Genomic DNA, 17494 nt, shown 5'->3' with positions numbered 1-17494 from the left:
GAAAGTTTGAAAATTTGTATAGAGGGTGAGCCGCAAATTGGTCTCCACGTTTTTGCAACCCCTTTCGATGGACTGACAAGAAAATGTTTTCCGTCCAAGTTAATTAGTATTTAACCGACAAGAAATTGCAATTGTGTAAATTTAAAAACAAATTGATTTTCGATAAACAAACAAGGTCGCCGTTGTATTTTTAATTGAAACCGGGTAATTTTAACTTCATAGTATCGTAGGCGACGTCGAGACGAATTCAACGACACGATGACCTTCGGATGACATCGAGGATAAATTATTATGATTCGATTGCCACAATATTTGCAATAATTCGGTGATACATAATATCAAGGCCTCTCGCATATAAACATAAATAAGTAGATCGTAGATATTAAAAATGCGTATTTATTCAATTTCAGATCTTAACGCATAAAACAAAAGAAAAATTTATATAAAACCAAATTGAAAACACTCATGTTAGAAATGTGGATATAATTAGTAATTAGATTGAATGTTCGAACTGAATTCCACCTTCTGAAACGCAAAGTTCTGCTCTCTATAATAAGGGAGGATTGGTGATGTTTACGTTCATTTGTTTACGTTTACATGCGAGGCCTTGGTGTTACGTATCGCCGAATTATTTCAAATATTGTGGCAATCGATAAATGGCAATTTTTCCTTCGATCTCATCTGGATGTCATTATGTAGCAGATCGTTTCGACATTATCTACGATATTATGGAGCTAAAATTATCTAGTTAAATTTAAAAAAAAATAACAACGACCTTATTTTTGTATCGAAAATCAATTTATTTTTGAATTTAAACAATTGCAATTTCTTGTCTGTTAAATACTAATTAATTTTGATACAAAACATTTTTTTTTTGTCAGATCATTGGAAGAGACTAAAAAATGGTGGGGACTAATTTGGGACTCACCCTTTATAGGAGTTTGAAAACTTGACAATTTGAATCTCTGAAAGTATGAAAATTTAAGTATCTGAAAATTTGAATATTCAAAAGTTGCAGTACATACAAATTTTAATATTTGAAAGTTTGTGCGTATTTGAAAATTTGAATATACGAGAGTCTGAAAATTTGAAAATTTGGATGCTTGAAAGTTCAAGTATTTGAAAATTTGAATGCTCGAACGTTCGAGCACTTAAGGATTTGAAAATTTACAAATTTGAAAACGCGAAGCTCGGGAAATACGTGAACGTGGGATCTTAGAACTGAAGAAATCTCGGGTCACGGATCGCTCGAGAGTTCCGCGATGCGAAATTAATGAAAAAACAATTGACTTACGTTGCACACGTGTCGTGTTAGGTCTGTACCGCCTATGCTCGCGGTCCCAGGTCTCGGGATGCCTTTTCCACTCCTCGTCGCCGACCACGCCTGTTCCACCGCCTCCGGCGAGACCTTGGAGACCCTGAAGTGTCTGAAGCGCTTGAAGGTTCGGGCTAAGAGGTCGTCCTTTCAACGAGGGAACCGGTACGTACGCCGCGCCCTCGCCAACGTAAACCACCTACACGCAAATTACACCTCAGGTTAACAATAACATCTCCAGTGTACATTAATTTAACTACGTCCCCACTGCTGCAATATTTCTATTCGTCCGTGCTCCCCAATTAACCGTCATTATCCCAAACCCGGCATCGCTGACCATTAACGCGTTTACTACCAATGCGATCATCACTTTCTCATGCTGCGCACGAAGAAAATCAAATTAATCCGTACGCATCGCTATTTGATTATTCATTAAGACAACTTGCGACGCACCTTTAACGACTTTCCTTCGGTAATAATAGTCCGACATTTCTATTTAAACGAAGCGCTTAAATTAATGTCGAATTCGGATAATTATCTTTCGTCGATCGTATTCGTCCTGAAGATACTCGTCAGTTAATTATAACCACTCGGTGTGAATTTGTTTGGCGAACGAAAAGGTGCAGAATACATGTCCACGGCATTTTGCATTTGTATAAATATGACTAGACTGCGGATTTTATGCATTTGTGGCAAAAATAGATAAGCGCAGCGTCAAATAGTGAAAAGATTAACCCTTAGCGCTCCGCGCGTTTCTCGAGTACAGTAACGTCTCTCTAATCGACGCCCAGATTGACCACAAAAATGGACTATTTGTGAAGAGGAGATACGATTATTCGAGCCTTGCGGTTTATTTTTATAGTTATAAATTACCCACAATTATAAAAACGAGCCGCAAGACTCGAATAATCGTATCTCCTTTTCCCAAATTATCCAATTTAGTGGCCGTAGGTCGACTGTAGACTCGGAGAATTTTCTCGGATCGTCAGCCAGCATCTGTAGCGTATTTATTTATTCGACGTTCTAGCGGTGACTGAACTTTGTACAGCTTGTCTTGCAGTGACGTCAAATTGACGTCACTGGTTGAAGGTAAATAGTAAACAAAAACATTTAACCCTTAGCGCTCCACGCGTTTCTCGAGTACTGCCTGCCAGCAACTCTGACACATTTTTGGAGCAAAGCGTCCGAGATAAAGGAAGTCTTATTTTCAGCGGAAAAGATTACACGTCCTTTCCTCTAACTCCAATCGTTATTTACTCATCGACCTATGAGTCGCAGAATTTCGAAAGATTCCTTGCTCCCTTCTTGCACGTATATTCAAAAGTCGGACTTATTATTTATCAGAAGTATTAATCCTTAGCGCTCCACACGTTTCTCGAGTACTACCTGCCAGCAACTCTGACACATTTTTGGAGCAAAGCGCCTGAGATAAAGGAAGTCTTATTTTGAGCGGAAAATCTTACACGTCCTTGTGATTGCATTTGATATTTTATTTATTTTATAAATATACATTTTCCTATTGTAAATAAAAGATAAATTTTAAATTTTGTAATTCACCACGGTGCGATATCTTTGATAACAATCTCCCATGTGCACTCTGGGTTTACTTGGACAAGTGTCACAGTATTCACTATGCCAAATAGAGTTACCAGATATTTCTTTCAAGTTTAGAACATTTTCCGCGTAATCGTTGCTTTCCTTTATAATTTCATTTACCAATTCGTCCGTGAAAAAATAATTTAAAATATTGTATCGGCTGTTCAACGTTTGTAGGAACTTGTGGTCCAATGACCTGTGGCAATACACTAAAAGGTATTCCATCTGGAATATGTAATTCTTCCGTAACATCACGCCATTCGTCTAAGTCTTGTAACGAATCTTCGCTTTCGCTTTCAATAATTCTCATTCTTCGTCTCTTTGGTAGCATAATTTCGCTACTACTACTCGAAGTGTCGGAATCATAACCAACATTGTCTTCCACAATGTCTTTTAACTCTTCAAAATCAAATACGTCTTCGGTATCACTCGGCTCTAAATTCTCATCGTAATATTTATTTTTCTCCATGTTGCTAACCATAGAAAAAGTCAAAAAATGGTTTAATCGTAATGGTACAGACTTGGCACGTTTTAACTACAGATAACAATTGCTAACGCCGACGATAACGTATGCTAAAAACATTTGGCTCCGCAGCGGAGCCTTCGGATTTACGGAACAAATGACCAATGTCTCCGTAGCCGAGCCTTCGGAGCGCTAAGGGTTAAAAGCAACTAAGACTGTTGATCCGTTGACTGCAACTCGTCAAAATTATTTTATGAAAGGAAAAACGTTGCACTTGGCTCCTGCAATTGTCTTTTGCACAAAGATCCGCAGTGCAATAATAAGTATTCCCTGAAGTCCGCGATAAGTAAATGCGGTCAGCCACGTGCAAGGAAGCCATTGCATCGAACAACGTTTGCACCGTCGACCTAAGCTTCGAAGAAACAAGTCGTACGGACAATTTCGACTCTGAAAAGTCTTGAGCAACAGTCTGCAGATAATGTGTCAATTAAGAAAAACCCCGATAGGGCATCGTCTTCGATCGTTAGATCTTCATCCAGCGCGAACAGGAAGCGCAACAGACGGCGCGAACGATTACGACTCGGCTCCGAGAAGCTGAAGAACGATCAGACAAGCGGAAGTATACGGAATGAGCCCGGTGCATTCGAGTGCATGGATCCGAGTGCATTCGCGCCGGGACCATTGCTGATCCGAATGGCCCCTAAAAGCCGATACAGGCCCGCGAAAACGGCGCGGTTTCCTCGAAGCCGATGATCGGTCGAGCCGAATCCTCTTCCTCGACCGGCAGCGCATTCTTATCTCTGGAAACAATGCCTCTAAAGAGGCAGTCCGTCAGCAGGCCGCACATAAAGCGGAGAGACAGCGCGGATACGGCGAGAGAATGATCCTCTAACTACTCCAGTGGCCCATAAACGGCCGGTGCTGGCGCGCTCGAGTTCCACAAATTCCTGAAAGGTGGAATCCGTGAAAAGCTATAATTCCAGAGCGAATAGAAAGCCGAGCGGTACGTGACAGCGGGGACCGAGCGAACGACGGCAAGAACACGCTGATGAGGCCAACTGGAATACCATGGTGGAAGGGATCGAGGAGAATCCGATGGGGCTGACAAGAAACGGGCGAATATGAGCGTGTAACTACGCGATTGTCTCGGCGAGCACACGAGGAGGACTTTTTCGTCCTTGAAGCTGTTTTGCCGCCCGCAGACCAGGCGAAATAATGTCGGATCGGAAGATGATCGCGGACTCTGTGGGACAGGACTGAAAAATTGTTCGATGGTATCCGCGTGCTTCGAGCTACGGTAATGTCTCCCTTACTGACGCTCAGATTGTACACAAAATTGGACAATTTGGGAAGAGGAGACACGATTATTCGAGCCTTGCAGCTAGTTTTTATAGTTGTTGACAATTCGAAACTATAAAAATGAACCGCAAGGATGGAATAATCGTATCTTCTCTTTCTAAATTATCCAATTTTGTGGACAATCTAAGCGTCAATTAGAGAGACATTACTGTACATGGAGGTACACGTGTGCTGTAAGTAGGTGCGAGACGCGTAATACAATTTCTGTCAACTGGAAAGAGGACAGGAAGAAACGAAAATGGTGGATTGTTGCGAAAGTTGACTTTTATTGTCGATTGGACATATTATACCATTTTCTCAACTCTTAGTTTACTCTTAGTTTTATTTAGACAGCTTTTAGTTAATTTGGAAGAAGACAAGAAGAAACGAAAATGCTTGATTGCTGCAAAAGTTGACTTTTATTGTCAATTGAAAATACCATGCAATTTTCTGAACTCCTACTCCGAAGTGTTATTTAGACAGTCTTTAATTAATTTGAAAAAAGACAACAGGAAATGGTGCACAAAAATAATTTATAATGTAGTGGAGGACTTATTTTAAAAGCTAAGAAGTTAATTCGAATTGTTATGTAAACAGTCTGATTTGAAAGAAGACAATACAAAAACGAACAACGGCAATTTCGAATACGGAGGACTTGCTTCAAAAGTTAAAAATGTCTCCGTTGAGGAATCCGCATGTTGGAAAAGGTAATACAATTTTAACCAATGTCAATTTGAATTGTCACGTAAACCGTGTTCAAATAATTTGAAAACTGACGATACGAAACGGTACGTCGATAGCACGACAATTTCTTAAAGCGGAATATTTTTAGCATACCTTCGAAATGAAGGAGAATAACAGATCGGAGAATGCGCTGGACGCAGGTACTCATTATGGTACCGCGGCCCGTCACGTTCCGCGTGACTTCAATCGACGAAACTTCGCCTGCAACGCTTGTCGTCGTCGTCGTCGTCGTCGTCTGAAACCGCCACGCGTCACTTTAAACGGGAACCGACGTCCGTTCCTTCTTCGGACGATCATTCTCTCGTTCCGTAGAGCCCGTTGCCTTTGGTCTCCCGAGTTCTCGACATGACACGCGCGCTCATGCGATGATTAACGGTCGCGCGGTTAGGGTGTCGAAAGTCATTAGTACGGCTACGATCGGTCGGACAAGCCGGGTGAATGTACCTATCGTGTCTCCGAGTTGGTCTGTCGGACTTGTCCCTGACCTACACCTGCTCGCCGACTGGAACTGGTTTGATTCGATCCAATTTGCCAGCCGCTTATGTCACTTCGAGGAATGCCGTTGAATAACTCTTTTGAAATTCAAATTCGATAGATACCTTGGAAATTCAATGTTCGACGGTGCCGTCGCGGTGGCAGTGACTGTCAACTCTATTCCAGCGATCTGTAATTGTTTGCGTCCTATAGAGATTGTCTAACTTGTTCGACGTTTTATGGGAATTGCGAATCTCCCTAACTGACGCTCAGATTGTGCATAAAAATGGACAATTTGGAAAGAGATTTATTTGCGTACAAAGTTAAATATAATAATATATATTTATATAAATATATAATATAATGATATGTGATATATATATATATATATATATATATATATATATATATATTTATATTATTTATACATAATATATATATTATTATTCTAGCATCGCCGTATTATATCTGATTTTATATAAATCAGATATATTAGACGTATTATATCTGATTTATATAAATCAGATATATTAGACGTATTATATCTGATTTATATAAAATCAGATATAATTAAATACAGATATAATTTTCTAGGTGATGCTAGAAAAATAATTTTAGTAAATATAGTTGAATACAGTAAAGTCTCCCTAATTGACGCTCAGATTGTGCATAAAAATGGACAATTTGGGAAAAGGAGATACGATTATTCGAGCCTTGCAGCTTTGTTTTTATAGTTACGAATTGTCAACAATCATAAAAACGAGCCGCAAGGCTTGAACAATCGTATCTCCCCTTCCCAAATTCTCTATTTTTGTGGACAATCCGAGCGTCAATTAAAGAGACATTACTGTAAATTGTTTCATCAATGTTTTTACTTGATGCAGGAATACCAGCGGAGAAAATTCTGTCTGGAAATAATATTTAATGTTCCAGATATTTTACCAGTTTAACAATCATGTTAATTACAAAATCGAATAATAAAATTTATGTTAAGTGCTCTAAATTTGCTCCCTCTGCTTCGATGCACTTTCGAAGCCTTTTCCGAAAATTATTCACGATTGTCGCACACTCGATTATTGTAATTTCGTTGCACTTATTTTGAAAAACTAGTTCTAACTTGTTCGTCCATTTTAACGATTCATAGAAAAGTTTCTACCTTCGACGATAATAATAATTTTAATTATTTCCTCTTTCTCCCTTGTACAATTCAATAATTGTAACCCGCTCATCGTTTCACTTTTAAGCTGAAAAAAGGTATAAACGTACATGAACAGTACTAATAAATGTAAAAAATAAACACAAAGAATACGCATACCGAATAATCGCAGAAGCAAGAAGCATTTTTCGCAAAGGGACAGAATTTTCTTCGCGCCCTGTAATTTACAATTGGAAATTAATTGCTTCGCAGCGAACGGTTCAAGGCCCCCTTGTCTACATCGGTGCATAGACAGCGATTAATGTCTTGTCATTTCGGATGGCTCGGTTTCGCGATCGTTAATAATAATTATCAGTAATGTCCGGCTAATCGTCCGATAATTAAGCATCGCCGACCGATCGGACGTGCCGCAAACGGCCGATCAATTCCTCCCCGGGATCTCGCATTTTTCCCCATCAGACGAGCATAATCGATGACGCGTCGGTTACGCGAAACGGCCGCAGGAAATCGTTATTTTTATCCACGGCGAGATCTTTCAACTCTATCGAAGGAGGCCTGACAGCGGTGTTCTAACAATAGGTGTAACATGAGTAACGGGTCGTTCATAGGAGTTTGATTGCTTATAGGTGTTGCAGCAACGATTCCCCGTTGCGAGGATGGTCGTACATACCGCATCGTGATCGCTGGCCTCGTGCGTTAACGCCTCTCTGGTCTCGTTGTGCAGCGAGTCATCCTCTTCGGGCCCGGATCCGCTTCCGGCCCAATAGTCCTCCGTCGTTTCGTCCAGAACAGAGTCGTCGGCGTTCCCGTCGCCATCCGCGTTCTCGTGATTCGTCGCCTTAAAATATATCCCTCGGTTAGGATCATTCCCGTTGCTCTAGCACTATCGTATTCGAAACCCGACGTTTTTCCGGTCGGAAAATTTCACCAGGCATTTTGAGCGTTGCTTGAGAAACATACTAATTCCACGTGAAATCTCGCGAAATCGTATGAAAAATGTTAGAAGTAAGGAATTAACTCTCTATGGGCCAAATTTTTTTCTTAGAAATAAAAAGATTTATGCAATGGAAAAGCAACAATTATAAACCTATATATGCAGATTATATAAACCTATATAACCGAGAGCTATTATGTACGTCTTTTTTACATAGTAAACACCGAGAGAGAAGCACAAATAATGTTAATCTCATAAGATGGTTCTGTTGGTTCCTATCCGCAGACAACTTGCAAGGCATTTAACTTTGATATTTCAGGTTCATGGTGCTGCTAACCGTCATTAATATTGTTATTTATTAGACATTTAGACATTGGAGACATTATATAATTAAGGCGTTTACTTCATCTTGTGAAAAAGCGAAAATTACTTGGTAAAATCGACGATATATTAGCATGTGACCTGAAAGTTACACAGGTCCATAGAGGATTAAAGCGTGAACTTTAAACCTCCTATCGACAAGATAGAGAATTGTAAACCGACATCTATGCAGGATGTCCCAAAAATGTCTCGCAATACGGAAATGGCAGCTCCCTCGGATCATTTGAAGCAGCTTCTTCCTTTACAAACATTTTCTCCGAGGAACCGTTAACGAGTTATTAACGAAAAACAGTGACCAATAAGAATCAAGTACGGCTCAGTCGCCTCGCGCCAGCTGAGCTGGGATTCGACCGCTCGTCCGCTGGCGCTGTTGGCTCGGTCAGCTCGGGCCAGCTGAGCTCGCCTCACATTGGTCACTGTTTTTCGTTAATAACTCGTTAACGGTGCCTCGGAGAAAATCTTTGTAAAGGAAAAAGTTGCTTCAAATGACCCGAGGAACCCGCCACTTTCGGATTGCGAGACATTTTTGGGACACCCTGTATATGTACCGGCAAAATATTGGAGCCGCGTCGATTTCTGTATTCGCTGACACGCGACGCGCTTGCTCCGTATTAAATAAACGACGCGCGCAATAACCATAATGCGGCGAGTAATTAAAAGCCGAACAAGAAATAATACGTGAGATCTGTCCACGCGAGACAATGTACGAACAGCGTGGCGTGACACGACGTTCCTAACGGATTTGAAACAATAGAAATAAGCAGGCTCACGAACGCCAGACTCTTCTTCGAATGTCACGAGATCTCACGTGACGCGGGCATTAGTATGTTTCTACCTTTATTAGCATCCTGTCTTGTACAATGTTTGTTGCATTCAATACGGTGCCATGTTCTTGCCCGTTTACCGTACTCGTTCGCACCGGCGAACGACTCTTGCGCGAATAAATAAATGAATAATGTACCTGAGATTGCAGCGAGGCAACGGCCATCAGCCACACGATCGCGTATCTGTAACAAAAACGATACGTAACTTCATCAATCTCCGGAAAAGTATCGCCGACAAGAAGCGGCCGCTCTTAAACACCTATTTATATTCTTCAGCGAGGCCATAAACGAAATCATTTTACAGCACGCCGGACTTTGAGCGAAACAAAGCAGCAAAAGTCCGGCCGTCAAAGACGGCCGACGATTAAACACGCGGTGTCAGAGGATCGAGCGTTCGAGCAATCGTTCGCCGGCCAGTTATTCAAAACGATTACGCGGCATGAATAAATGCAACAGCTTTCAACTGTCAACAGTGTAGACACTGCACGAGGATCTCACTTTATCTTGATCGCGCGATAACGACAATTCACCGCAGCGATCACGCGAAATGATACACAATTCGCATGCAGAATCCGTAACGAAAATGATCCTCTCGTAGAATACCCGGAGAATAATGGATCGTGCCGGGAACCAAGGCTGAGACCTTCGAGCGATCCTTCGATGCTGCGGCGCGAGGATTCGATACGGATCCGCAGGATCCGCGATGTCTCGGGACAGAGAGCGAACGGTCCGCGAAAGCGGTCGGTGCTCGCGTCGGTCGTTTGCACGTCCGTTTGCGCGGCACCACGTGAATCCGCGATAATAGCGAAGGACAACGACCGATAGAATCGCGGGGAACCATAATCGGATCATTGCCACGCGTGACTCGGTCTATCTTGGGCCAGGATCGAGGGAATCCTCGTCGATGCGTCAGCGAGCGAGCGCGGCTCGCATGCGAAACCGCTTTCTGGAAGCCTGGCATGAAAAAGGGCCCGAGATCCTCGGGCCCCGGCCACCTTGGACTCATGGGAACCGCTGGGAACGAGAAAGCAGCGCAGCGATCGAGACGCTAGATAACAGCTTTCTTCGAGGAAACTGCGGACTTTGGTTGAAGATAAGCTGATGGGTCGGTTCAGAAGTTCGCGCGGTTTTAATTTCGATTTAACCAGTTAGCTGTGTTTGATATACTCGTCATATATATACTCATACGTATACTCGTCGTGCGTAAAAATTAGTGACCATTGACTATTTAAATTTTATTTTTAGTGAAAACAAGAACATATTCTCAAATTTCAAGATGTTTAGAACATTCTGAGGCCAGGCCAGAATAAAACGAACAAATAAAAAATATGAGTAAATATATGAATAATTCACGATATTGGTATTCGATGTGCCAAGTGCCATTATGCATCGTTCTTTCCTTTGCTGACTTTGCAACAGCAATTTGAATTCGTAACTTTTATAAATATGTGATTTTTCCCCTGCGTTTTTCGTTTATTATGTGTATGGTATATGTTAATGTTAAGTGAACGAGTAAATGTTAGCAATAAAATTGTTAATTTCACAAAATAAAACTGTCTTTTTGATCCAATATTTTAACAGCGACACTTACTCGTGACACATTTAGGTGCGCGCTCTAAAAAGGAGGCGTCACAGGTTGAATAAATAATAATCGCATAATAATTGCCTAACAGTTACGTCTGCGCGTAATTCGATAGCTTTGGTTTCCTCCTGTTTTGCGATTGTTTACTTATTCGTTCGGCGTCGCCGATAAGGTGATTAATTCTTGGAAAAGTACGGTGCGTCGTGTTGACAAGGGCGAACATCCCCGACACATTTTGCTCTAAGATTAAATTCGTAGTAAAGTGATTAATGTTTGGAGAACTATGAAATGTCAAGTTAACAAGCATGAACGTATCCGACGTGCTCTGCTGTACGATTAAATTCGCGATAAAGTGATTAATAGGCTGCGTGTATTTATATATGCAAGATAAAAGTGATCTAAGTTAGTTGCGAGAAATGCTAGTCGGATAAGAATGTCTTTCCTCTTTTAATGATTTTATTAAGTTTTATATAATATAAAAAGAGAGAGATTCTTCAATTCTTCCGATGTCTTTGCAGTTTTATTTTTGATCTAATCGTTATTGTCAAAAATGGATAAAATTCGCAGTACAGTAATGTCTCTCTAATTGACGCTCGGATTGTCCACAAAAATGGACAATTTGGGACGAGGAGACACGATTATTCGAGCCTCGCGGCTCGGTTTGACAGTTGTTGTCAATTCGTAATTATAAAAATGAATCGCGAGGATCGAATAATAGTATATTTTCTTCCTAAATTGTCCATTTTTGTAGACAATTTGAGCGTCATTTAGAAAGACATTACTGTATAGCGATTAATGGTTTGCAAACTATGGAGTGTCAAGTAAACCAGAATGAACATTTACGATTGAACCGCAATGTCGAAGACGTTCATTCTTGTCAACTTGACAGACCATACTTTTCAAACAATTAATCATTATTTATTCCTCGCGCATAGAATGTGCTTTCATCCTCGGAAGAATGAATAAACAATCGAAAAGCAGGAGAAAACCGAAGCTATCGAATGACATATAAGACTTTCTGTTTAACACGTTCCGTGCCGAGCTTTTTTTACTCGAATCTTCACACTTTGATATCTTACTAAAACTTGATGTATTACGTGCAATTATTAATTCTCGTACACATAACAACGTAACAAAAACTTATCAACGCCCATTCTTGCGGTGGAAATTGATTCTTCGGTTCTAAATTTCTTGTAAACAATTTGTTCAGTTCACTAAGTAAACATGCAAGCGTGTACCATCGATGGTACACGTGGCACGGAACGTGTTAATTGACATCGAAATAATAACCGCACGAACTCGGGGACCGATGTTTCTTCCCTCCGCCTATTTTCGACGATCAAGAATTCAGGATAACATTCACATCCATCGATTGATGTTCGTATATTTTTATGCGTCTACATGCAAGATAGACCTCCCAGTCGAACTCTGATCCGATGCTCCGTGCATTTAGACAAAAGGAGGAACAGGATGATAGATCTCGTTGGAACGGAGATCTAATGCGTTGCGATCCGTGTCGTGATCGTTCTTCCCCTTTCACGGTCGCTTCCTCCCCCACCGTCGACAAGCCTCTCTCTTCCCCCACTGCCTCCTCCCTCGCGCTACAGCCCCCCACCACTCCCGCCTTCTTACTCGTGTTCCGTCTGTTGCACTTCATCGACTTCCTTTCTACGCTGTAACGGGTTTCCTTCTTTGACATCGATCTCGCCGGTTTTAACCCCTTGCGGTCGGACCGTCCCGCGCAACCGACCGCCGCACACGCCTGATCCAAGGGTTTAGTGACACTGTCGGCGACAACTGCGTAAAATCAACTTTTTCGACACAATGTCTCCCTTGCTGACGCTCAGATTGTCCACAAAAATGGACAATCTGGAGAGGAGATACGATTATCCGAGCCTTGCGGCACGCTTTTATAATTGTTGACAATTTATAACTATAAAAACGAGCCAAAATGCTCGAATAATTGAGCCGTGTATTTTGAAAGTGGCATAAGTCACTTTGTTTTTAAGTCGATATATTTAAGGGTTTGCGTTTTAACACGTTTAAAAATATGGATGCCAACTTTCGAGAAGATTTACTTGTATTTGTTATCTCAGGATACTGATATTTTTCTCAGTATAAATAATTTCGTATAAACATTAAAAAATCACCACGTTTCATTACGGCAAAGTGACTTATGCCACTTTCAAAATAAACGGCTCAATTGTGTCTCCTCTTCCCAAATCGTCCAGTTTTAGAGTCCGGTAAGAATCAACTTTGGTTCTCCACTTTCTTTCTCAATCAATCAAATTATTTCTGAAGAAGTCGGTCCAAGAAGCGAAGCTTTAAAGTAACGAAATCGTTTTGAAATAAGTATAAACAAATAAATGGTATTAGATTCGGAGCTCTACGAAGTACATAGAATATTATAGTTTTGTTTACAAGGTAAAAGGCGAGTGATGTTCCAAATATTTAAGAATATCCTGGAAGGTGGCGAATTAGTAGGTAGGACGTTTTAAGTATAAACAAATAAATGGCATTAGATTCGGAGCTCTACGAAGTACATAGAATATTACAGCTTTGTATAAAAGGTAAAAGACGAGTGACGTTCCAAATATTTAAAAATACCCTGGAAGGTGGCGAATTGGTAGATAGGACGTTTTAATTAAGTACGGCAGTATTTTCGAGCATAATTAACTTTATATTTATCTCGAATAAGACATATTAAATTTTGTTATTCTTTTATTTTGTTTACTACATTTAATGTCTTATTCGCTAAATGTAAAGTTAACTATGCTCGAAAATACTGCCGTCCTTAATTAAAACGTCCTATCTACTAATTTGCCACTTTTCAGGATATTATAAAATTAATTACGCCCGGAAACGAAGCAAACGCACAGCAATTAGTCACCCCGCAGTAACCGGCTCCGCTAGTGACCGGCTCCCTAGCATGCGGACCTCCGATACGCACAAAAATCATGCGTCAGGCTCTTACGAAAACACTACTGTGATCAAAAAGTAAGGTGAAATTGTCATTTAAAACTCCCGGACATTAGGAAGGCAGGCAATTGTTTTTTTCCTAGGTTGGTAGGACTGTCTATAACAATTGCCAAGCGTCTGTTTAAAGGTTTAATTATCTCCGAGTTACACGTGTTTTAGTAAACGACCAAAAGTGAATTTTTCGATTTTTACAATGGGTGATTTTGTTGAGCAAAGAACTTGCATCAAATTTTGTTTGCGGAACGAATATTCTTGTGCGGACACGTTGAAAATGTTGAGGAAGGCCTTTGGTGATCAAACTATGGCACAAAAAAACGTTTATAAGTGGTACAACGAGTTCAAAGCGGGCCGAGAACGCGTTGAAGACGAACCGCGCTCTGGACGACCATCAACGTCTACCGACGAGGGCCACGTCCAAAAAAATCGAAGATTTGGTGCTTGAAAATCGTCGACTGACAATGAGAGACCTCGCTGATAGTGTTGGAATATCATTTGGCTCAGTCCAAACCATTTTGAAGGATGTTTTGTGTCTCAAACGCGTCAAGTCTCGATTGGTGCCATGTCATACTGCATTGGTTCTTCGCGATTTTTTTGCCAAAAACTCGACTCATATCGTTCCGTAACCACCGTATTCGCCTGATTTGGCTCCGTGCGACTTCTGGTTATTCAGAAAACTCAAAAAGCCAATGCGAGGACGCCGTTTTGACACGATTGAGGAGATAAAAACCGAATCGAAGAAGGTCTTGAAGGCTATACCGGAAAAAGACTATTCCGACTGTTTCGAGGACTGGAAAAAGCGTCGGAAACAGTGCGTTTTATCGGACGGGGATTACTTTGAAGGGGATGAAATTGATTTGGAAGAATAAATAAAGAATTTACATTTTATAAATAAATTCACCTTACTTTTTGATCACAGTAGTAAGTCGCGCAAGGAGTGGGGGACTCCCGTGCATGCGTCGCCTGCCCCCACTCCTCGCGCAACTTACAATAATGTCTCCCTAATTGACGCTCAGAGTGCGCACAAAAATGGCCAATTTGGGAAAAGCAGATACGATGATTCGAGCCTTGCGGCTCGTTTTTAATGATTGTTGACAATCGGTAACTGTAAAAACGAGCTGCAAGGCTCGAATAATGGTATCTCCTCTTCGCAAATTGTCCATTTTTCTGCGCAATCTGAGCCTCAATCAGGGAGACATTACTGTATTTTCCTAAGAACACCGGTCATGCCGTCGTCCCAACGCAGCAAACCGGAAGCAAGAATCTTCGTAACGATCCATCGAACCGCGAACGATATCCTAGATCGAATCTCTGAACAGAACGGTGACCACTTCGCTAAATCCTCGAACCCCCGGCGCAGCGGCAGGAATCTCGCGCCTCGTAAATCCTGACACCGTATAAATCACGAGCTCCGCGAATCGCGTCCGCGAGCGACTCGCCGCTGGTTCTCGGGTCATCGCTGAAAATCACCCGTCCACTCTTCATCTCTGGCTCGATCCCGCTTCTGGCTTAATAGAAATCCAGCCGTAATCGAGCTAACCACGCGCAATAACACGGCCTCAAACATCTGTCGACGGCGCGCCGCGGCGTTTCGAACGCTTATATCGACGAAGCGGGCTCCCGCTAGGCCTGGCCGAGGCCGCCGATTGCTTCCGCGCGCGAAACGCGTGCGTCCGCCCACGCGGCTATGAAAAGACGAGCGGATCGGAGCGCGCACGAGCGGAGAATGCACGGTGGGCAAGAATGGCCGAGTTTGTGTCAAAGTCGTAGAACTTCGCACAGAAACGAGATAGAGAGATGATTTTGTGCTGAAATTGAACGTAAAATGTTCAGAAATAAGGGGAAATTGTAGACAATGTCGCAGGAACGATTTTATACATTGTACGTTTACCTTAAATTTGATATTCTTCGATAAAATTTTGGTTTATTCATTGCGACATGCGATTGGATCTTTCCCTTGTTATTTAAACATTTCATCTGTTATTTAAATATTTTTGACCCGTGATCAGCTCAATCATGGCGAATCGCTCGAAAATAATCACCGGATCGCGGATTTAATTTGTCTATAATAAAAATAGGTGGACGAAATTTTAAACAACGAAAATATGTGAAAAGAATTGTACTATCTTTCTATGTATTATTTTCAATCCACTCGAATTGTTAACGAAAGAAAGAAATTTCTATCGAACTCGCGTTTGTTGCAATCGACGAAGATCATTCTTACGTTGCATAAAGATCCACGATTTAATAATTACACGTGAAGAAAAAAGATCTGATCTCATGTTATAATGTGTAACGCAAAATTTTGTCGGAAAATATCGAATTTAACATAAATATTCAATGTCAAGAATTGTTCCCGCGACATTCTCTCTGTAATATTTCCGAACATTCTACGTTCAATTCTGAAAAGAGATCATCTCACTATCCATCATCTCTCTAAAAACTTCTACGATTTCGACAGAAACTTGGTCATTTTTCCCCACCGCGCGGCGCAGGCCGACCTCGGCCGTGATTAACGGCCATCCTGGATCGTGCAGCGATCCGCGAGCGCGTCCCACGACTAACACCTTCCGCTCCATTTAACGGCGCTGGGCTACGAGCAAATAATTACGAGCCGGCCGAACAGGATGATACGCGAGCGCCACGCAAATAAGAAAACCGTACGAAATGTCTTAACGAGACCTGGCCGGCACAGTTTGCCGCGAACAGGCAACAAGAGGATCCATTACTCAACCGGCCATTAAGCGCAGACCTGTCGCTCCCTGTTCCCTGCCCCCCCTGTTCCCTTCCCTAACCGCCCGTTGCCCCGTACCGCGGATTTATGGCCACCCTTTTTCCCTCGCATTGATCAATATTGGCTCTCCCGAGACCCAGGTTCAAGGATTTCAATCGACGCGAGTGCAAGCCCGCCGGGGGATGATTTATGAGCTGCTCCGAGAAACTGGGCCGTCCGACCGACCCCCCTTTCACACTTCGACTGGGTACGCAGCTTCTCAAAGGTTTCGCGAAACCGCGGTAATTGATGTGCTCGAGTGGAAACTAGGGGAGCCACTGTCGGTGCCGACTGCCAAACTCGACTATTTTTAACCTTTCAACGGTAATCCTTACCTCCGTTTTCCAACCCTTTGCACTCAGATTCATTCTCGCCTTTTAGAAGCTTCTGGATCGAATCTAACGAATGAAGGTTCATTTGAATGTCTTTCATTACGGTATTAGCCGATCATTGATCCATTGTGCCGGCGACGTTGAAAAACAAGGGATTATTCGGACACACGTGAAACAGTCGACAGGCTCTTTTCTACGGTTTAGTCCAGCGAATAGCTCACTCTTTGTTGTCCTATAGTATTTTTAACTCTTATACATCGTTAGGAAGATCTACGCGAGCTAGGAGACCTCGCTCAATTTTCTCAACTTCCAACATAATTCTTTAACCCTTAGCGCTCCGAAGGCTACGCTACGGAGACATTTGTCATTTGTTCCGTAACTTCGAAGGCTTCACTGCGGAGCCAAATGCTTTTAGCATATGTTATCGTCGGCGTTAGCAATTGTTATCTGTAGTTAAAACGTGCTAAGTCTGTACCATTGCGATTAACACGTTGAATGCCACGGGGGTCACCGGTGACCGGCACTTAACTTGGCGGTGACGCCATGGGGGCCACCGGTGACTGGCGCGCCCAAATTGATAGAAATATATATAATTTCAAACAAATG

At 41.9% G+C, this 17494-nt stretch overlaps 1 protein-coding gene across 1 annotated transcript in view; it reads right to left on the bottom strand.

Annotated features, from left to right (window-relative positions):
- The window catches only part of LOC117221702 (uncharacterized), a 163903-nt gene that overhangs the window by 23234 nt on the left and 123175 nt on the right, over positions 1–17494 (bottom strand). Inside the window, exons 2-4 of the mRNA XM_033472870.2 lie at positions 9363–9408; positions 7757–7924; positions 1295–1514 (exon numbers count right to left, since the gene is read on the bottom strand). Of these exons, the coding sequence (XP_033328761.1) occupies positions 1295–1514; positions 7757–7924; positions 9363–9408 (434 nt within the window). The remainder of the gene's footprint in view (positions 1–1294; positions 1515–7756; positions 7925–9362; positions 9409–17494) is intronic.

The sequence above is a fragment of the Megalopta genalis genome, chromosome 7 (assembly GCF_051020955.1).
Source record: "Megalopta genalis isolate 19385.01 chromosome 7, iyMegGena1_principal, whole genome shotgun sequence".
NCBI classification, from domain to species: domain Eukaryota; kingdom Metazoa; phylum Arthropoda; class Insecta; order Hymenoptera; family Halictidae; genus Megalopta; species Megalopta genalis.
Note: the sequence above shows the minus strand (reverse complement) of the source record. Positions and strands in the feature narration are given on the sequence as shown.